The 23,459-nt window shown below is 41.1% G+C and overlaps 1 protein-coding gene across 6 annotated transcripts in view; it reads right to left on the bottom strand.

The window, feature by feature from the left end:
• Positions 1-451: 451 nt before the first annotated feature.
• FMN1 (formin 1) overlaps positions 452-23,459 on the bottom strand; it is a 445,431-nt gene continuing 422,423 nt past the window's right edge. For 3 of the 6 annotated variants that reach the window (XR_012373582.1, XR_012373583.1, XR_012373586.1), the window contains 3 exons: positions 14,106-14,190; positions 2,267-2,392; positions 452-531 (listed from right to left, as the gene is read on the bottom strand). Coding sequence is in view for 2 of the 6 variants with exons in the window: in XM_073876758.1 (XP_073732859.1) it covers positions 11,215-11,259; positions 14,106-14,190 (130 nt within the window). In the remaining 4 variants the exon portion in view is untranslated. Of the gene's footprint in view, positions 532-2,266; positions 2,393-2,418; positions 11,260-14,105; positions 14,191-23,459 lie in introns of those variants that run through there. The other 3 variants (XM_073876758.1, XM_025884106.2, XR_012373584.1) reach the window with 2 other exon arrangements.

Raw genomic sequence — 23,459 nt, 5'->3', positions numbered from 1 at the left:
CCTGCCCTTATGGCGACACTGAGCCTAGAGCCAGCACCAGCCTGCCAGCCAAGTGAGTCGGCCATCTTGGAAATGCATGTTCCAGCCCCACTCAAGCTTTCTAGTTTTCGGAGGACTGAGAACCCAACAGACATAGTACTACAACCTTATGAGACTCCAAAGTGAGAACTACCCAGTTGAGCTATTTCCAAACTAACAAAAACCATAAAAAATGAGAAGTGATTATTGTTGACTTTATCCACTGTTTGGGGGCATTTTTAATGCATCAATTGATAAATTATATAGTTACCTTCTCTTACCATTCAGTATCACACAATGATGGGCATGAAGTAGCTCTCCTTTGAGAAGACTTAAAGGCATCCAAAGTGATGCAGGCATCCATCGCAGGCAGGGCCAGTGCAGGCCAACTGTCAAGTCTTTTATTTCCATGAATACATCACAGGCAGGTAGCAGTGGGCAGCTGGAATCTGAAGTGGAATATTTAGCCTCAGGAATTTATGGCCTGTTAGTTGGGCCATCAGCATCCGTGGACTATTTAAAGAATAGGCAAAAAGTATACTTATAAACTCAACAGCTATCACTCAGCAAGGGAGAATAAACCTTGATTAAAATAGAGAGGAGATTCTTCCTAAGGTAGACTGATATTTTTCCTAGGTTCCTTGATACTCAGGCCTTTGCCCTCTGCTAGGTGCTCTAATTCAGAACACAACTTTATTTTTAGTTTTTTAAAAAAGCAATATTTATTTTAGAGAGAGGGAGAGTGAGCAGGGGGAGGGGCAGAGAGAGAGAGGGGGAGAGAGAATCTCAAGCAGACCCCTGCTGAGCATGGAGCCTGACACAGGGCTCAATCCTACGACCCTGAGACGTGACCTGAGCTGAAATCAAGAGTTTAACTGACTGAGTCACTCAGACGCCCCAGAACACAACTTTAATAATGGCTTCAACAAACCTTTAGGAGCATTTGGACCCTTTCTTTCAAACAACGGTTCTAGAATATTTCTCCATAATGGTGTACAGGTATCCCCCACTTTCTGAAAGTTCCTGTTACTTCCCTTTGCTTTTCACAAAAGACCTACAGTAGTACTTGGTTTCGCTTCAGAAAAAATCTGAAGATTTTCACTTTTACAAAAAAGAAAGCAAAAAGCAAAAATGGCATTTAGCATTTGTTTTGCAGTGAGCCTTACAGAGGCAGCATGCACGCAAGCGAGCTGAGAAGGGCCCCGCCAAGCTCCTTCCCCAGGAACTACACTCAGCAACTCAGCATCAAGCCATTACAGCTTTTTGAACCGTGTCTGTGAGTGTCTGTGCTTTATCTTGATTGATTTTGTGCCTCCGTTAGCAAGATGTGTCCTGAGGTATCAGAAAAGTCTGAGAGAGGTTGTTTTGGGGGTCTGGGAATGCTCAGATAATTTTCCATATAAATTAATGGTAATTGCTTCTTTGCATTATGCCATTTGGGCCTATGAAAATTTCATGAGCATACTCCATTGTCAGATAGCAGGCGGAGACCTGCATTTTGAAGAGAACAGTTTAACATGATGAAAGAGTTAAGCAAGCAGTGGGAAGGGCTTTGGCCTTGGGGTCAAGAGATTTGGATTCTAGTCTTAATGTGTTCACCAACACTAACTGTGATTTTCAGCAAGTCCCTTGGACTTCAGTTGTTTTTACTCGGTGAAATAGGAGATTTCATCCGATGTCTGAAGATTTTTGCAACTCTATGACTCTAGGATTCAGAAGATTTCCCAGTGATGAAATGTCTCCCCAGACAGTAACTGTGTCTGTTCATGAAATGTATCTCTATAAATTGGGGCATATTTCAGCAAACTTCTAGACCTTAAGAGCACATGGCATTTAGGAACACCGAGTAAATAAATTTAAAAACACACAAGCACACTTTTATTGAAATTGAAGAGTGTTTTGCCCAAAGTCTTTTGGTTCTTGATCATAAATACTTGCATGTGTCCTATCATTGCTTGAAAAGGATTTGTATCTTGTGCTTAGTGCTAGAACACAATAGTTATATTTCTGTTCGGTTTCCCTGGTATATAGTTTACTAACCCATAGCTTGAAGTCATCAATACTTGTGGTCCTGCCCATACGCCCCCACCTTGGGCAATTTATCTTCAGGCAGCGTTGTTTTGGTCAGCCTAGCTGAGCCAATGCCTGGCTGGGCTTGTCTGTTCCATGTTAGCCTTGAACACCTAGCCAGATGGCTCACTGTTGGTGGGATGGAAAGGGGAGAAAGAAGGAAACAGGATGGACTTACCAAGACCCAGCTCTTGCAGCTCAGTAATAACACTGCACTTGATCAGTAAGGAACGTTTCAGATGACTGGTATTCTCCATATGAAACTACTGTTGGGAGACAGTCCGAAGTTCTCCTGAAAACAAATCTGCACCACACCCCAGCAGGCATGAAACCAAGATTTATTAAAATATTCTCATCATATTTACATTTGGAAGCCATGAGTGCAGTTCTCTGCAAATTCCAAAAAATAGAGTTCTATCTCTTAAAACAAATTACAGAAGTATCAACAGATTAGGATAAATATAATCTATCACAGAGATAGAATTCTTTGAATAGACAATCTACATTTCTTAACCAATATGTTATGTACAAAAATACACTTGATGTGGTGACCAAATAATGTCAAGGAGGAAAAATATATATATATATATAGACACACACATATATTTTCATTATGTACAAGTCAATATTGGTTCCTTCACCCTTTCTTTTTAAAAATAAATACTTCACTTGGATGCAAATGACATTTACAAATCCAACTAATGAACATTTCTCAGCTTTGACAAAATTAAATATGCAAACAAATTAGAAATACATATTTTTAAAAATTTAAAGGGAAAAATACCTGAATCCAATTAGCTTATTATATTAAAAAAATGTCCAAGAGCATGTAATGTAAGGTTTCATGTCTTTAAAGTGCCTTCTCATTTCCCAAACTTTCTTCATTATTGCTGAAAATTTAAGATTACATCTACAGATTGATCTAATATTTAACAGAGAAGCCCAATTTTTCCAGGTCCAAAGACTGATTACTTAGGACATGCTTACCCTTTCTTTCTAAGCACTTTCAAGAGTGTAACAGTTACTGTTGATCTGAAAATAACCACAAATTGTCAACATCCTGATCCAGATTCATGTAGATGTTTGGATCATGAGTAGTAGTAAGAATGGGGTGGCAATAAAAAGCCTGTGATTCAAACTGTTTGCACAGAATTAAGTCAATTTGTCCAGCAGCACAGAAAAGTTCCTTCAGATTCAAAACTTTAGTCTTACACATCCTAGATGGTGAGACTGGACTGATTTATAACTTATCAAAGGATGGTCCCTAATTAGACCTAAGGCTTAAAGTACAATCTAGAGAAATTTAAATGGCCTAGAACCCTCCCTTCCACCTTCTTAAAATAGAGAATAAGACGAAAAAAGAAATGTATTTTCCATCTCTTTTATGGATTTTTCCCTCTTTGCCTAAGTGATGAGGTGATGCTGACATTAACAGGAGGCAGTCACAGTGCTGTGTCTCACTTGGTGACAGCACAGCACCCCGTCCAAAGGGCTGGGGAATGGCGCATCGGGCTTGAGGGGAGGAAGGGAGGGGGTAATTAAGGCTGGATTCTGGAGAAACTATAAAGGTAAAGTGAGGGGAAAAGCCGTGGGCTGTGAAGGAAGGGGAGGCCGAAGCGCAAATACTGAAGCGAGAAAAGTGACATGAAGTCGGTGCCACAATGAGTTTTGGACAGGCGTAGACAAAACAGGAAGACCCATGCACAACCAGCCCCATGGGAATGAGTCTGAACACAGGCCAATTTCACTAGGGTACCTGCTTTTCCAGCACATTGTCAGACACTGACCAATAAGAGATACTGAACACTCTCATTTGCCTGATGAGATTCCTGGAGCTGCCACTGAAAGGTCATCCATGATATAAGCAAGGCAAAAATCAGCAGCCTCCCAACAGTGGATCAGCAAAACATGCACCCTGGCCACCGTGTTCAAAATTTCCTTCTCCCCGTCTCCTGCTCTACTCCCACATCCCATTGCTTACAATCTCCCAAGATCCTATGGAGACATCACCACATGGATCAAATGCATTTTAGGAAGCCGCGTCTGGGGTCCCTGGTGTCACTGAGAAAATTAAGCCCTAAAGGACTTGAAGTAATTTACATTTGTTAGGCCTGATTCCTATTAGGATGCTGACTGATTTCACTTAGGTTCTGGGCATGCAGCTCAGTGCTGATTTTCCAGGCCAAAGCACGATCCCCTAAATCAAAGTCCAGGGGCACCCTGCTTCCCACGCTAGTCTAAATTAAAACTCAATGAAAGGAAAAAACTATGATGAATCAATGACATGTTTTCTCTAAAAAAAATTGCTCAATTTCAAATTTTATAAGTTTCTGCCTTTTTAGGAGGGTTTTAGACTCCTTTAAAGGGAAGTCCTTTTTTCATAACGCTTATATTCTTTGAAGATTATACAATTTACTAACAGTAGGGGTCACATTATTTGTGTCTTGAGGAATTGAAACATTACAGAATTGTAAAATTAGTGATTTGGGATAGACCTATCCTTTTGGTGGACCCCCAAACCCTACATATGTCACTCTGGACAGACAGGAGAATTACACTACTTTCCCCTCACTCACAGATTTGTTTCCAAAGGAAATGGATGTCTTTGGAAGAGTGCAGTCCCAGTGAGGCTGAAACAACCTTCTTTATGTGTTGGGGGTCAGATATGAAAAAGTAAGGTTATAGCCAGGGACAAGTTGCCAAGAAGAAAGGGAAAAAAAAATGAGCTACTTATAGTTCACTCAAACCTATCTAAGATGTAAAGATTTTGAATCTCCTCTAGTCTCTTATTGGGAAGAATAGTACAATTTTTGTATGCTATATACCTATTTTCTTGCTTCTCATAGAACCCTGGAATTCAAAATCATCCCAAGAGTTCCCAGAGAGTTGTTCATTCCTGAACACATTTATTGTCCATGCCATGGGGAGGTAGAGAATAATTTCCTTGTATGCTCAGGTGTCTTTGGAACTAGCCTTTCATTTTGGAAAGCTGGCCCAGTTCAATAAATGAAAATACATTTGTTTCATGAGACAAGAATAGAAGCAAGCTCTGGAAGAGGACAATGAAGGAAAGGAAGTACAATTTTGCCAAAGATGTTGACAAACCATGGTGAATGCATGCCTAAGAATGAATGCAGGAAAAGTACAAGATAACATATTGGGGGCTCCCACTATATATGTGCGGAGAAATACTCATTCTCTCGTAAGACCTCCTTACAGTTTCAAAGACAGAGAGCCCCTTGGTGTCTGTACAGGTGTAATTTAGGGAAATGCTCAGCCTACAAAATAGCCTAAATATAGCAGAAGTTGTTTACTCCATGGAAAAGAATGACAAATTTTTGGGAGGTGAATTTCTGCTGGAAACTATGGGCTCATTTGCATTTTTCTAGCCCAATGCTATCAAATTTCACACAAAGCATAAAAAAATAGCTCCCAGAACTATTTGGGTTAGCTTTCAGAAAAGGAGGCAGACTGGTGTTTCTTAGTACATTTAAGAGAAGATTAAAAAACAGAAAGTTATATGAGCATAGATGGAATACAGAAGGATAAGTTGGTGGTGTTAGCTACCACTTTCCTATTAAAAAAAAAAATGAGATTAAGTTGGTCTTCTCCAGATCATAGAATGCAGACAAAATTCATGAACAAGTACTTCATAGATGTAATATGCAATAAAGTCTGGAGTTCATTTGAGCTCCTGACTGAAGTGAACCATCATACCAGAGAAGAGAAGGATGAAAAGGAGGTTTTTTTTGTGTTACTGGTTATCACCAGGCTGGTTGAGAGAGGGACTGGAGTAGAGGGGAAGCGAACCTAGTAAGCTCTCCTTGAGGACAGTTGGTCTCCTGACTGAGGCTTGATTTGCTTCCTTAACATCTCTGCTGGTAGAAGCTGCACGAGGGTTTGAAGAGACAGAGTTAGATGGCTGCCATTTTAATATCTTCACGTTTCCAATTAAGTTGTCAACTACACAAATTTCCCAAATGCTAGGTTTATACCACAGTGTTGATTAAGAGTCTTGGCACAACTAAGGCTACTGAATTGGCTTCAACCCTGCATGTTAAAATGCTCTTGAATTCACTCCTTTGCAGCAAAGAGTCGATTTGGGTGGGTTTGGTAGATTGCCCACTCCCTGGAAGGGGAAATGAAGAATTGTGAAACTAGCATTCAGTGCTCTAACAAGGTGTCAACAACTGATGTGTGTGTAGAAATGACACAAAATGGGCCTCTTGGTCACATACAGCTGTGAGTAAGAGCCTAGTGATGCCTGGATTCAATTGCTAATGGGGTTATAAATACTGTGATGCGTGTCTGCAAGCAGCCAGCCATGCGGAGGCCAGTTTCCAAAGGTGCTTTTCTTTAAGTGACTTTTGCACCAATAAAAGGGAAGCTTCCAAGCAGCTGGATTGTTTTTCTCTGTAGCTAGAAGGTGGAAACATAACCAAGAAGTTACTTGCATTGTGGCAAGGCTAAAAATGACTCATACTTTTCAAATATTAAATACTATTAGTTTGGCCTCATAGCCTTGTTTCTCTTGTGTTACCAATTTCTTCCTGATGACAAAGTAGCTGACATGAATGAAAGTTCATTCCTTCATTCAGTCCACTTTCTTCAGCTGAATTGTTCCTAAAGGTACAATAGGTGATATATGAAATGTGGTTTTGATGGCCTTCCAGATGTTCCACACATTTATCAACTGTTCTTAAAGAGAATGCAGAGTAAGGATGGTGTAATGGTCTGGCCACTTCTTCCATTATATCACACCACCTTTCCTTGTATGTGGCTTTTTAAAAAGTATACTATTCAGGGCAATCTTCAACTCTTTTGAATCCAAACTCTAAAAATTGCCTGGTTGAGGCTAAAGTCTCAAGCAGGCCACAGACAGCTCTTACTTTGTCCATGCTCATCAGCCCGCACAGCTGTTCCAATTTTTCTGTGCTCAGGATTTCCACAACATTGGATTTCACAGTATGTCCATGTTTTGTGTGGTTTAGAAATTAATAAACTAATTTGCAAATTACCAAATCTGATGCTTTTTCTTTCCCTTCCAGCTTTTGGTCATTTTTTTTTTTTAATTAGAACAGGCAGAATCAAAGAAAAATAATGCGCAAATCTACTTTATAAAATGATATATTTGATATTTGGACCAGATATTTTTGGGGAAAAAAGCTATATATTTTGGACTTCTTTCTCCTCCCTGACACAGAAAGCCCCAAGTTGGTTTTATCTTTATTTGAGGAGGGGAGAGTACTACAAAATAAGCTGATTTAGGAAGTCAGGGAATGAAGAGGTTTCCCTGTTAAGGTTATAGTCTGATTACTGGGAAAGAGGCTGCAGGTCTGCATTGCTAATTCCCCTTGATACTTGGACTAGGCGCTGTCTTAGGCTATACTGCTGCATGCAATGTTGTGTGCAGTGATCTGTGTCTATGATGTCAGGCAAGGGAGAAGCAGAAACAGAAATGAGAAGATACAACATCCGAGAAAGCAAGAATATAATTAAAATGAAAATGCCCCATTGTGCACAGTATAATCTACAGAGAGATGTACAATCCCAGGCCAACAGGCAAATCTTTACCAAAAATAACATGACTCTTCTGCTCCATCCAATCCCGGTCCTTGGAAGAACCGTAGCAAGGAGGTTTCCAATACCACCCCCAGAGTTTCATTCCTTCCTTCAGTTTCTCCACCAGCATCATATAAGCTGTTCATTTAGGAAATGCCTTTCCTTATGGTGCTTAGGAAAAAAAAGAGGTGCCTAAGGGGGGCTCAGTAGCTTACTGGGGGCTAAGAGGGGTCCAAGACTAGCACCCAATCTGGCAGTTGATTCCTCAACTATACTGCCATATTTGTTTTGGCTAGAACATTTAAAGATGGGTTCATTCACACAGCTGGGTTTCTTTATTCTACTTCCCAGATTTCAGAAATTGTTTTTCCATTATTCCTAGGTACTTTTGGTGGGCATTTGAAGAGACATGTCAACTCAAGGATTCAAAAGGCAGCAGGTCCATCGTCATCATGATCATCTATTTCTGCTTGGCCACACTTTTCTCTTTCTGTGCCCTCCCCCCGTACCCCCACCGTTAAGCTGCCTTTTGTGTTAAAAGCCATACAGTACACCTCCTTCTAACCTCATCTTTGACGCCTCACAGCCTTGATGCTTTTTACCTAACATGTTTATATCATGTTTTAGTGTAATATATGATATACTTGCATGCTTGATGATGACTGCAGGTTACTCATGCAAGAGTCTAAACTGCTATCCAACCAACTATGTCCTCAGATGTAATGACTCCCGGCTAGGAAGAGATGATGTTGCTTCTAAGTCAAGGTTTTTCAGAGTCTGACTAGTAAAGTTGGGTGTGAGTGTCTGGTCAAACACAGAGTAGCAATACTGGCCACTCTCTCTCTTAGTTTGGGGAAGGCTGTTCTTAGAAAAGCCACTTGAACCCCGCTTGCCAAAAATGCTCAAGCTGCTTAAGTGGTACACTAACTACTTCCTCTCCATGAAACCTTTAGAGACATCTGTTGCATTTACCATAATCTCAATTGCATCTTAGAGCAGTAATTTCAAGGGGCTCCAGGTTGTTTTAGATGGCCCACCTTGAACAAGCTCTTGTGAAATTTCAGAGCATCGACTTCTGTTAGAAACAAAGGCCGTGCCAACACTGCAGTAAGTGTATGGAGGGGGCATCCAGATACACAACGCAGGACTGAAAATGGGTGAGAATAATGGAGATTCTGCCCTAGTGTCTTAATACACTAACTTATTATATTTGACTAGTCTGACAAAATCGCCAGGTTTACCAACAGAGCAGCCAAAGTACAGTCTTTAGAAATAGGCATTTTACTGCCAGTTGCTAGTCTGTCCATGTGAATGGAATCCAACTTGGGCTGCCTTTGTCTAATTCTCACATTAAATATTTCCACTCATTCTTCTTCAGCATTGGTTCCCTGAGAGCATGTTCTTGCAGGGTTATGTGGCCAGAGTGACAGGCCTGTTTACTGTCAGTGATTTTCTTGTGAGTATCCTCTTTAGAGACCTGAAGTGGACCGGTGACTCCACTGAAAGCACATGCTGCGCTCGCCCATCAAGTCTGTGGGGACCAATGAGGATCTAGACATATGCTGATCTCACTGAACTCAGAGTTGGTCCCCCGAGCATGGACAAGACGGGCACTTTTTTCTGCACGATAAAATTAGAAGGAATGTCCCAGAGCACAGGATGAATGTAAGTGGAATTTGTTTTAAATCGATGAATTTCTTAGGTTTTCTTCACAGTTGAGTGAAAATGAAGAGAAACAATATAAGAAAGCAGAATGGAAAGTTTCTGGCTCATGAGCAACTTCTTTTAGTAATGTCAGCTCCTTTTGTTTTGCTTGTCTCATCTCTTAATATGAATTGGGGGGGGGGGAAGACCCAACCATGCTACCATATTCCTTTCTTTTGAATTATTAGAGAAGGCAGTTAGCACCTGCACAAATATGGCTTCTGTGATTTGATGTGATCCTGACTGCATTATATTAGGATACAGGGCTGCTTTAATTAGCTGACTCTATTAGGGAGTCCCGGAGGGGACTGATGATTAGCAGGCAGTCCTGGGGGGACACTCAGGTACCTGGCAAATTGAGAGGTTCTGGGAAGAGGCTGGGGCCAGGGGCAAGGCCACACATGGCAGCCCAATCAGGAAGGGTTTTAAGGTTCTTACCCACCTCCAGACTGTCGTCCACCAACTGGAGAAGGCTTGGACCTCTTTCCCTTCAAGGCCGAAAATGGATAGTCTTTGATCCTATTCTCAATCCAACCCCAGTCCTCTCTCTTCTCCTCTCACAAGACAGATTAGAAGAGAGGTGACTTAAGGAAAAAAATGTCAGGGGAGAGGTCCAAGGTGGTTTCCCTTGTGATTCAAGGGGCAGCAATCATGTGGGCTCCCAGGGTCAGAAAAGCTGCCTGTCCATGATTTTCCACTCAAAGCTTTATATTAATGTAATCACCTTCTTTTCATTTTGATGTAAAGAATCTTTTTTGTGCTCTTAATTTTTTCAACATCAAAGACTCCTGCTTCACCCTAGGTCACATGCCTGTCAGTGTCATGATGAAAGGCTGTGAGTAGCATTTGCTCTCTTGTCTGGAAATTGCCTCCTGAGGTTGGTGGGAGAGGTACAGACACACACAGTTCCAGAACATGATGCAGAGCTCAGCTGAATGCCAACATGGCCTTACCCATTCGCAAACATTCTGAAATGTGAAATGCGCTGGGACTGGGTCACTTGCCCAAGCAGGTACTTTGACCTCCAAGCCTATGTTGGCTTGGGTATCACTGTTTCTTCCAAGAATTAAGGGTACGGAATTTCAGCTGGGCAAGGAAACCACAATGAACTCACATAAAAACAAAAGAATGGGTCTTGCTTAACAGCTGATGTCAACTCCCTGTACAGTAATTTCTTCTCCAGGATGAAGTTTATGGCTATTTAACTCCCTCTCTACCCATGTATAATTCCATTTTCTGTCCTTTCCATTATATGAACAACAACAACAACAACAACAACAACAACAACAACAAAATAACCATTTCTCTCATCTGGAAAATCCATAGTCTTGGATGTCTTAAAAAATAATTTTGGTAAGTTTCAACATTTTTGGTGAGAAAGATACTGTAGGATCTTGCCACAACAGGATCAAAATTAAGATCAATAGTCACACCAGCAGCGTGGAAAGATCAAGGCTCGAATCCTCTCAAGGCAATTGTCATAAAAGATCCTTCTCTTTTTCTGTCACAAGTTTATATATATCAAGCTTGGATTAGAAAGCTTGAAATCTCCACTTTTAAAAACATCTGGAAAATCTTGGTATTTCTTCTGGTCTTGTAATGGCATGACTTTGGACCTCTACAAGAAACAATAATCAAATATCCCTACAATGTTCCCTTAAACAGTTTCTCATTGTTCCTGTGGCTTAACAAGGGTCTCCCTTAAGAAGGCACGAGGTGCTTACTGCAATGACCTCAGAAAGAGATGAGCAACACAAACATTTGGTGACGTATCTTTCAAGAACATCCTGCAGCCCTAGTGTTGCAAAAGACGATGCAAGAAAATGCATCTTGCTGCCGTCATTCTCACATGGCTCTGTATTAGTTAGTGGTCACGCTGGCTTCCTTCTGACGCAGTCTTTCTTTCTGTTGTTTGAGGAAAAAATAGGAGTTTATTATCATTCTTTGTTCTTAATTTTCATCTTCCTCAAACTTTGATAAATTTCTCCAAGTTTTGGTCTAGAATGATGAATAGAGTTGTACTCAATGCCCTAGAAATGAGAGTAAGTCTATCCTTCTTTCCTGAAATCCTGTTCCCTGCTCCTCCCAACCTGTTCCCCTTACTTTCCAAAAACAATGAATAACCAGCTAATCAATCAACGATATCCATCTAAAAGACTGACCTTTACCATGCGAGGCTGGTCTGTTCTCTTCCTCTGTGACAAAGGTCCTAACTTTGCAGTTACTCAAAGACTCCGCCTACCCCCATGCTCAGTCTACTAATGGAATTAGGGAATGCTTAAGAAATAGTTTCTGGGGAGTCTAGATAGGAAAAATCACTGTTTCCAAGCTGAATACATCTGCGTATGGTCAAGAGGGTGGAACTGAACAAAGGCTATGCAAAATGGAAGAGGAGCAGATTTAATCCATCCATGTAGCATGGAGGAAACTTCCATTTTACCATGGATGTTCGGCTCTGCTCTCCCTGAGCTTCCTGCCCAGGGATAGCCTTCTAAAGACAAAGGACATGAAAGGCCGCTGGCAAGTTATAAATACAGACAAGAAAATACAAAACAGAAGCATGGATCCTCACCATTTCTAGGACTTTAGAGAAATAAAATATTAAGCATAGTGAGAATGGGTGTATCCACTCTTTGAGTGAGCACATAAAAGGCTTTTAAAAAAGAAATGGAAGAGGTATACTCCTTTGCATGGAGCGGCCCCTTGTGAACAGAGCCTCAGCTGCTTGTGATCTCTGAGATGTGATGTACTGAGTTACTAAAGTGGCCTACATATAAACTCAAGCTGGTGATTTCTAAATATTTTTTAAAAATTCTATTTATTTGACAGAGAGAGACACAGTGAGAGAGGGAACACAAGCAGGGGGAGTGGGAGAGGGAGAAGCAGGCTTCCCGCGGAGCAGGGAGCCCGATGCGGGGCTCGATCCCAGGACCCTGGGATCATGACCTGAGCCGAAGGCAGATGCTTAACAACTGAGCCACCCAGGCGCCCCTCAAGCTGGTGATTTCTAAACACCTGAGTTTGGATCCCATCTCTGAGTTGTGAACTTGAATGAGGAATCAGTTTACGAGCTCTTCCTGAATTCCCACCCAAATAAACAACAACAAAAGAAACAACCCTATCAATTGAGGACTGCAACTGGGAGCTAGCTCACAGTGGAGGTCACCTATAAAAAATGCCACAGTAGGGGCGCCTGGGTGGTTCCGTCTTTAAGCATCTGCCTTCGGCTCAGGTCATGATCCCAGGGTCCTGGGATCGAGCCCCGCATCGGGCTCCCTGCTCGGCGGGAAGCCTGCTTCTCCCTCTCCCACTCCCCCTGCTTGTGCTCCCTCTCTCGCTGTGTCTCTCTCTGTCAAATCTTAAAAAAAATAAATAAAAAATGCCACAGTAAATAAACCCACTGTTTCCCCTTTGTCTCCAGGGCTGAATCCATTCTGCGTCCCTGGAAATAAGATTTGGCCATAAAAGTTAGGATAGAGGCCCAAATAAGGCGGCTGGGGAAAGGGGTGTAGGCTGACCAACAAGGAAGACAAAAGTCAGGGTTGAACCCATTGCTACCGAAAATCATACAAGTGAATGTACTGAATACACCACTGAAGGGGCACAGAGGATGTGTCCCTTCAGGAGCTACGTGCACTAACTGCAGCTTTTCCTGCTCAAGCGGTAGTACCCCGACTTCTCCACATCTCACTCAACATTCGTTTAGCTGCTGATGGGGCTGTTATGAGAGACACCCTAACCAATCAACGGAAAAAAAAACAAACAACTCACTTCACAACTTAAACCTCACTCAGATGGTCAAAAAGTTTAAAGAGCTGGCCAATGGTCCTTGTAACTCAAAAAGATAAAAATAAGTAGCTGTGGGATACCAGGGCACAGGGGAGGTAGGGTCTGAATATCAAGCTGAGGAGGGTGATACTCCCACTTACCACTCACTGCTGTTCTCTAGGGAAGTGCCAACCAATGCTGCCAAAATTTGTAATAACAAGAAAAACAGCCAACATTTTTAAGCTCTTATTATATGCCAGACACTTTCTATGTCTCTCCATTTCCTCAAAATCATCCTAAAGCAAAGGTAGTATTATTTTTCTCTTTTCCCAAAAGAAGCAAAGTAATTTCATGAAGGTTTTACAACTAGTAAGTGGCTAAGCTGGGATTTGAACCCCAACACTTTGGGTTCCTAGCCATTTAGCTATTCCGACTACTGTCTCTAACATATAGGTAGAGCTTCATTGTGAACCTTCCTGAATGGGACTATGGACTTCCCACAGCTGGGAAGACCAACTAGCCTCCAAGTTTCTATCCTGGAGAGACGTCAGGGGATCAAGAGTCCGGGCTGGTTTCTGTCAGTCATTTGTGAAGTGATCCTAGGTAAGCTGTATCTTTCTGCATCTCGGTTTTCCCAATTATCTAAAGAGTATAATCTCTACCCCTTTCTCAAATGCTCAACTATTTCGGGAGAAATATGCTTTGACATAAGGGGATGCTGGCCTGGGGTGTGGAAGGGTGTGAGATGGCAAGTGACTAAATTTGCTTGATCAGGAAATGATCTGTGTTGGGTTCGCTGGGAGAACACAGTCAGTCGTGTTTTGTTCCTCACTCCCTTCTTACTTAGGCTACTCTGGGATGGGAACTGAGAATCTGGATACTACTCATTCCTCTCAGTTTTATCCTTTAAATTCAGACACACTCCCGGATGCACCTCAGTTATAATGAAAAATCTTGAGGTTATGCTGAAACATGCATCTCACCAGACTAGCCGTCGGATTGATTTTCTTTGTCTCCACTTTCTTCTCTGATGTCAGTTTGCTGACTGATTCCTGAGCCATTTTTAATCTGAAATCGAAACAGGGAGTGGGTAGGGGAGAGGAGCAGAAGGGAGAGAGGGAGGGGCAGGGGAAGAGAGAGAGAGAGAGACCAGGTTAAACAGTATCCAAATGCTTTTGAATTAACCAACTGGCAGTTTGGAAATAAGGAATGGGTTCTCAGTGCCTTTAAATGATCAAATTTGAACTCTAATCAGATGTGAAGGCATGTTTTCTAGATGATCAAAACTGAATTTCCTTTGTTGGCCAAGGGGCTCACCTAGACGACCCCAGGTGACCAATGCAGGAGCTTCTTCGGATCTATGGAATGCTAGGTGCACTCACTTTACTCTCAGTGAACACTTCAAGGCTCTCTGGCTTGTGATCCACTCAGTAGATAATATAGAGACAATTTTGAAAACTGAAGTTTTGAGGAAACATATGAAAACTACAAATATTAAAATATACCGATTCATGTCAATAAAGTAAAAAGGCAACCCACAAGATGGGAGACAATCTTTGTAAATCATACATCCAATACGGGACTTGTATTCAGAATATATGAAGAATCCTCATAACTCAAATAAAAAGACAAACTGCCCAGTGAGAAAACAGGCCAGAGATGACGTACAGAAGGCTAATAAGCCTATGAAAAGATGCTCAACATCATTAGTCATCAGGGCAATACTAATCAAAGCCACAAGATAACACTGCATAGGATGGCTGGAATTAAAAAGAAAGATAGTAACAAGTAGGTACAGAGGTGGATGAAATTGGAGCCTTCATACATTGCTGAGGGGATTATAAAATGGTGTAGTCACTTTGGCAGTGTCTCAAAATGTTAAGCATAGTTATGATATGACCCAGCAATTCCCAGCTAGGTATATAAATATATAGGCATATCCAAGAAGATGAGAATATATGTTCATACAAAAATTTTCATATGAATGTTTATAGCAACAATATTCATAATTGCCAAGAGAAGAAACAACAGAAATGGATAAACAAAATGTGGTTTATCCACACAGTGGAATATTACTGGGCCACAAAAAAGAATGAAGTGCTGATACACGCTACAGCATGGAAGAACCTCGAAAATCCACATATCATATGATTGCATTTATAGGAAATGTTGAGAATAGGCAAATCTACAGAGATTGAAACTGGATGAACAACCAGAGGTTGGGGTGGGGGACAGGAGGGACTGACTGCTAAAGGGGAAAGGGGTTTCTCCTAGAATTAGGTAGTGGTGATGGTGGCACATCCTGATGAATATACTAAAAACCACGAAATTGCACACTTTAAATGGGCAAACTTTACAGTATATGAATTATAGCATCATATTTGCACATCCAATAGTTAGACAATATCAACTCTCATTGAGGACATGGGGAAATGGGAAGCGCCAAACAGTTCATTAGGGAGGAGTGTAGATTGGCAGAGCTGGCTTGGCAATATCAGGTGAAACTGAGAACATGCACACCCTATGAGCCATCAGTTCCTTCTAGAGAGAGAACAAGAAGAAACCTACGTATGTAGACACAGGGCTTTCTCTGGGGCAATATATGCAATAATGACAAATTGGAAACAACCTAATGATTATGATCCTTAGAATAACAGATAGATGTTAATAGCCAATAATACCAGCTAACATTTATTGGGTGCTTACTCAGTGCCAGGTACCGTTCTATCTGCTTTATTGGAATTCAACCATTTAATTCTCACCTGGCCTAGTGAGATGGAAATTTCCGATATTGCTATTTTATAGGTCCTAACCACCTTATAATGCTGCTTATATACTATGCTCATTTAATGGAATATGGTATAACTGTGAAAAGGAATGAACTAGATTTACAAACTCAACAATTACAGATATCAGAAACATGGTACTGAGAGAGTGAAGAATTCTGTAGAGTGATACACTGAGGAGGCCATCTAGCATGATGGTCAAGAGCTTGGGCTCCACCATTAATGGTGGGATTAATTGTTGGCCAGGCTGTGTGACCCTGGGCAAGTAACCTCTAATAATAATAGTGCTGCTCCATAGAGTCATTGAAAGGACTGAGACTATCTCTACTGCAGCTCCAGGCACAGCGTAATCACTCACTATATAGGTTTCCTACTGTTGCTACTGTGTATGTGGTACATATACAAACAGTATTCACAAAACAATATTGTTCATGGACGCGTGCATGTGCGTATAAACACACATACAAACACCTACCTATATTTATATTTATACAGAGACTGGAAAGATACTCACTAGTTTTGTGATAGAGCTTATCACTAGAAAAAATGGAAGAAGAGATGGCATTGGGTCAAATAGAATTTCACTTTTATCTATAATACTTTGTTTTTTTATTATAAAATATTGAATATGTAGCAAAATGTTAACAGTTAATTCTAAGTGGTGGGAATATGGATGTGTTCTATTATCCTTTGTATGTTTCTTTATTTTCAAATTTTTTTCAAAAATACTTTTTAAATATTAAATAAAGATCTAGCAACCCAGACATTTAGAGAAAACACACATGCTTTTGCTTCAGGATCTCAAATGAAAATCTTTTGCTCAATATCAATCACATACTTGCTTAATATCAAAGAAGTAGCTGAGTGCCTTACTTCTTCACTTAGCTAATTTTACACAATTTACTTAAAATCCATGTTTAGTAATCCAATCTCCCTGCCCACATGCACAAGTTACAACGAATTCAATGTGCTGACTTGCGTATCAGAAACAAAATAAAAATGAGACAAAGATGAGTAATGATTTATATAACCTAAGAAATACATCTTCAGAGCTGCCTGGAGAATGGGCGCTTCTCACCACTGACATAGGTCTGAGAGGATACACCACTGAATGTTTCTAAACCTTTCTGTTTGCAGCAATCACTATGACTATACCCACACAAGAAGAGAATGCACCCAAAGGATCAAATCCAGGTCAGACTACATTGGACCCTCTGACTATTAAGGGATCTGCAAACCAAGATGATGGTGCTCTGGATGAGGTCACAGTTTGTAGAATTGTCTCTTCTTGGCTTCTCTCTAGCAAGATGTGTTTTCAAAGAGCACATTTTATCAGTGACTGTTTAATCCCAATTCCAGTGAAATGGTTTGGAGTTACTATTGCCCCCCAGGCCTCCTTACTTTTAGGGAGCTTTTGGTGGGGGTCATCTTTTGCTTTAGTAGTTCCTTCCCCCTGAGGATTCTGGTCTCTTGTTTCAGAGTTGGTTTTGGACCATGCTCCTGCTCAGCACTGCCTTTCCCCAATTCCCACATCCCTCGGCAGCCCTGGAGCCACTCTCCATGTTCTCAGCACGTCAGAGTGATGCCAGTGGTTGGGGATGCGGAGACAGAGGGGAGGGGAGCCAACCTAAGGTCTTGTCCCCATAGCAAACATTTTGCTACTGGTCAGTGATGGCTCTGAAGGCTACAGGCAGTCACATACACACCCCAGACTTGCCAGGACACCTCTGATCCCAGTGACTCCACCCTACTCTTCCCCAAACATTCTCCTTCCATTTTATTATCTCCCTTTCACAAGGCGCTCTTAGAAGTAACAACAGGGTGGGGATAACGCACAGCTTGGTGGCACTGAACTTCGGCATCGGCGAGACTTGATTCTACCTCTCGCCAGTTATTAGAAGACTTGGAGCCACTTAATCAACATTTCTAAATTTCAGTTTCCTTATCTATAAAATGGAGGTTAATGTCAACCACACGGTATTACTGTGAAGATTAAATGAATTAATATATGCAAAACAGTTAGTATACCAGGTGTATAGCAAGTGGTCAATAAGGGATAACCGTTATGGAATCTTCCATCACAGAGGTAAAGGAATTTCTTTAGAATGCATGACAAGAGTTTCTGACTACAAATGAAGTAAGTGGCGCTATTAGCAAAGTACTATCTTGCAGGAATATCATTAAGCAAACCATTTGAAAGCAAACCAAAAAATTCATTTTAACTTTTCAGACCTGAACACAGATTCTTAAAGTCGTATCTAGGGATGCCCGGGTGGCTCAGTCAGTTAAGTGTCTGCCTTCGGCTCAGGTCATGATCCCAGGGTCCTGGGATCTAGTCCTACATTGGGCTCCTTGCTCAGCGGGGAGCCTGCTTCTCCCTCTGCCTGCCACTCTCCCTTCTTGTACTCTCTCTCTCTCTTTAAAAAATAAAAAGAATTAAAAGCCATTATCTAGAAGCTGAACTTTGGTGTAGGTATGGCAAAAATTTCTCAACCAAATAAAATAAGAGAAGCTACAGGCATACCTTGGAGATATTGTGGGTTTAGTTCCAGACCACTGCAGTAAAGCCAGTATTGTAATAGAGTCAAATCAATTTTTTGGTTTCACAGTGCATATAAAAGTTATATTTACACTATACTTTCGCCTATTGAGTGATAACATTATGTCTAAAAAATGTACATACCTTAATTAAAAAATACGTTATTGCTAAAACATGCTAACCGTTATCTGAGCTTTCAGAGAGTTGGAATCTTTGTGCTGGTGGAGGGTGTTGCCTTGATGTTGATGGCCACTGAGGGTTGGGATGGCTGTGTCAATTTCTTAAAATAAGACAACAGTAAAGCTTGGCAAATCAGTTGACTCTTCCTTTCACGAATAGTTTCTCACCAGCATGAGCTGCTGTTTGACAGCATTTGCCCACAGTAGAATTTCTTCCAAAATTAAAGTCAATCCTCCCAAACCCTGCTGCTGCTTTATCAACTAAGGTTATGTAATTTTCTAAATCCTTAGTTGTCATTTCATCAATCTTCACATAATTTTCTCCAAAAGTAGATTCCATCTCAAAAAACACTTTCTTTGCTCATCAGTAAGAAGCAACTCCTCTATTAAAACTTCATCATAAGATTGCGGCAATTCAGTGACATCTTCAGGCACCATTTCTAATTCTTGTTCTCTTGCTTTTTCTACCATATCTGCACTTATTTCCTCCACTGAAGTCTTTTTTTTTTTTTTAAAGATTTTATTTATTTGACAGAGAGAGACACAGCGAGAGAGGGAACACAAGCTGGGGGAGTGGGAGAGGGAAAGCAGGCTTCCCGTGGAGCAGGGAGCCCGATGTGGGGCTTGATCCCAGGACCCTGGGATCAAGACCTGAGCCGAAGGCAGATGTTTAATGACTGAGCCACCCAGGCGCCCCTCCTCCACTGAAGTCTTGAACCCTCAAAGTCATCCATGAAGGTTGGAATCAACTTCTTCCAAACTCCTGTTAATGTTGGTATTTTGATCTCTTCCCATGAATCACATATATTCCTAATGGGATCTAGAATGGTGAATCCTTTCCAGAAGGTTTTCAACTCACTTTGCCCAGATCCATCAGAGGAATCACTGTCTATGGCAGCTATAGTCTTATGAAATGTATTTCTTAAATAACAAGACTTGAAAATCAAAATTACTCCTTGATCCATGGGTTGCAGAGTGGATACTGCATTAGCAGGAGTGAAAACAACATTCATCTCATTGTATAGCTCCAACAGAGTTCTTGGGTGACCAGATGCATTGTCAATGAGCAGTCATATTTTGAAAGGAATCTTTTTCCTGAACAATAGGTCTCAACAGCAGGCATAAAATATTCATTAAACCCTGTTGTAAACAGATGTGCCATCATCCAGGCTTTGTTGTTCCATTTATAGAGTACAGGTGGAGTAGATATAGCATAATTCTTAAAGGTCCGAGGGCTTTCAGAATGTTAAGTGAACAGTGGCTTTAACTTCAAGTCACCAGTGGCATTAGCCCCCAACAAGAGAGTCAGTTTCTCCTTTGAAGCTTTGAAGCCAGGCATTGGCTTTCCCTCTCAAGCTATGAAAGTCCTAGATGGCATGTTTTTCCAACAGAAGACTGTTTTATCTACAATGAAAATTTGTTGTTTAGTGTAGCCACCTTTATTAATGATCTTAGCTAGCTCTTCTAGATAACTTGCTATCCCTTCCACATCAGCACTTGCTGCTTCACCTTATCCTTTTATGTTATGGAAATGGTTTCTTTCCTGAAACCTCATGAACCAACCTCTGCCAGCTTCCAAATTTTCTTCTGTAGATCCCTCACCTCTTTCAGCCCTCATAGAATTGAAGAGAGTTAGGGTCTTGCCCTGGATTAGACTTTGACTTAGGGAGTGTTGTGACTGGTTTGGTCTTCTGTCCATACCACTCAGACTTTCTCCATATCAGCAATAAGGCTATTTCACTTTCTTATCATTCATGTGTTCACTGGAGTAGCATTTTAAATTTCCTACAAGAGCTTTTCCTTTGCATTCACAGCTTGGCTATTTGGTGCAAGAGGCCTAGCTTTTGGCCTATCTTGGCTTTTGACATGCCTTCTTCGCTAAGCTTAATCATTTCTAGCTTTTGATTTAAAGTGAGAGATGTGTGTGTGTGACTCTTCCTTTCGCTTGAACACCTAGAGGTCATGGTAGGGTTATTAATTAGCCTAATTTCAATATTGTTGTGTCTCAGGGAATAGGGAGGCCTGAGGAGAGAGAGGGAGATGAGGGAACAGCTGTTTGGTAGAGTAATCAGAACACACACAACATTTATTAAGTTCACCATCTAATATGGGCGTGGTCTGTGGCACCCAGAACAGTTACAATAGTAACATCAAAGATCACTGATCACAGATTACCATAACAAATATAATAGAAATGAAAAAGTTCAAAATGTGAGAAATACCAAAATGTGACACAGAGACGTGAAGTGAGCAAATGCTGTTGGAAAAATGGCACCCACAGACTTGTTATTATGATGCAGGGTTGTCAGAAGCCCTCGATTTGTAAAAACACGGTGTCTGTGAGGTGAAATAAATTATAATAAAACAAGGTGTTCCTGTATTAAAACTTCAAGACAAAGGCTGCATTTGTTCCCTCATATTTCTCTTTTTTACTTCCTGGAGGTAATAAGTATAGATAAAGTTTAAATTTCAAATATTAAAGAACTTCTGAGTAAGCATATTTTTTCACATTAACTTTCTTTTTCTGATCACCAGAATATTTGTTCCTTATAGAAAAATACATTCAAAAACTGTATTTTCAATTTACTATATATTTAAAAATATAAAGTTAGGCTCACTGGAAAGTTTAATATTTTTCTAAGATATTTAATATGCCAAGACCTAATTGGGCCAGATAATGAAAATTGTCACAGGCAAAGCTCTCAGCAAGGTTGTAGGTCCACGAGGGTAGAGATGATAGCTATATTTTACTGCAGAACCCCCAGCCCTTGATACGGTACCTGGCATGGATATAAGTGCCATAAATGAATGGAAACCCATAGAACAAAGCTGGGGGGAAAATCCTTTACTTTCCCCAAATACTGCTCCCTTGATCTTCTTGAAAATGCAGAGCCCATGATATGTTGCAAGGGCATTGCAGTGACATGGGGCCAACAGCTCTGCTGTCACTGGCTTGAAATTCTGAGTTTTTCAACAAGGGGCTCCACATATTAAGTAGTTGGTCCTGCCTAAGACTTTCTAGGACATTTAAAGTCATTTTATTAACGAAGTGGAATATTTTTCAACCTTTTTTTTCCCCCAGGGCACACTATTACATAAAGAAAGGTAAATTTGGTTGGAGAGGGTTGGTACCTCCCCTAGAGGGATCACTCATCTCACTGAGCTGTGATCATTTTCATGCCCCACCTTGCCCTTTTACACTGGATTGGAGCTTCTCTAAAGCTTTTCTAAAGCTCCAGTCGGATGTCACTGCCTGTCTTTCCTTGGCATTTTGCACAGTGCCTGGCATATAGTAGGTGACCAACAAATACTGAATAAATGCATGACTAAGTGATTACTCTCTAAACTGTAAAAGCTCCGGCAGCAGGAAAGGTTTGGGGAAAATATTCAAGTCCATTAGGGCCCACTCAAGTAGAAAGTCCCTTCATGTCACCTGAAAAAAACATCGCCAAAGCTTAAGACTGATCCTGCAAGATATCAACCAGCAAATTCTCACTAGATTTGCTATAGGTCTTTGGCGTTAAAGCCCACCTCACTTTTAGAGGGCAAGGTGTTTGTCAGCCGCTTTTGTATCATACCTCTGATAAGAAATAAGCACTTCAATATCCCGACAATCTGGCCATGTTATGTACTATGGGACAACAGAGCATATAGGTAGGTCTTCAAAACTGCTTTGACCTGGTGAGTCAGTCCATCTGTCTTTCAGACGGTCTCCAAAACCTGTGGGCACCATGTCATACTCCTACTGAAGGAGCCACAGGAGTCGCTGCCATGGAGCCTATGAAATGGACTCCGAATCGGCGTTTTGGAAATTACGTGGGCAGAGACTGCAACGCAGAGGTCTGCACTGTGATCAACTTCAGAGGGCTTTAAATAAATTTAGATGCAGTTTTCAGTCAGCCTCAGGAGGCTTAAGTAAGTTTGAATTCAGTCACTGCCGTTTGTACACGCAGAGACTTCACATACGAAGTCAGCGTTCTGACCTCTCTCACGCGATTGGAGGGTATGGCAACATCGAGTGACATTTCGACACAGCTACCTCTGTTTGTGGCACTTCCTGTCACTCCCTGGCGTCCGGCAGTCCTGGGGGTCAGGCAGGGCCATCGATCAGCTTGTCCGCACAGATGGCTTTCTCACACCCAGGGCACTCCACTCACCGTTGCTGCCTGCCCGAACTCTCGAAGCTTCAAAGTTTTGGCTGGGAGACTTGCTGGAAGGCTAGTGTGACAGTCCCGGAGTAAAGGGATGAGAGCCCAGACTACTGAAATAGTCTTCTAATCGATCTAGTTCCTTCCCTCCATCCCACTGAGGAGTGGGGTCTCAATCAGTAATGCATGATCCTGAGTATGCTACTTCCCTTCTAGAAAACTTTCAGTGAGTCTCCATCAACTAGAGCCAGGGTTAGCAAAGGGTTTCTGCAGTGTACCACATAGTAAATATTTGAAGTGTGTGTGTGTGTGTGTGTGTGTGTGTGTTTGTTTTTTGTTTTTTGTTTTTTTTGGTAAGACAAGTTACTCTATTTTTAATATCTGAATTGCAGCTATATCCCAGACAATTCCAATATATATGATTTGGGCTATACAGGCTCTACATTTAAGATCTATAAATATCATCAAATTGCTGATTTTAAGGGTATAATGCCTTAAAAGTAGAGGTCATCCAGTTTTAAGGTTGATCTATAAAATGGAAAATAATGCAGAGCAGTTAAGATCCTTTTAAAGATTGTGAACAGGAATTAGTACTGATTTTCTATAGTTTTTTTCTAAGCATTTTCATTATTTTATTATTATTATTATTTTTATTATGCTACATGAATTTCAGGTGTACAACACA

This window comes from Callorhinus ursinus, unplaced genomic scaffold (assembly GCF_003265705.2).
Source record: "Callorhinus ursinus isolate GAN/ISIS: 27379988/994484 unplaced genomic scaffold, GSC_fseal_2.0 scaffold25, whole genome shotgun sequence".
Taxonomy (NCBI): Eukaryota; Metazoa; Chordata; class Mammalia; order Carnivora; family Otariidae; genus Callorhinus; species Callorhinus ursinus.
The sequence above is the reverse complement of the archived record's forward strand: the minus strand, read 5'-3'. Positions and strand labels throughout refer to the sequence as shown.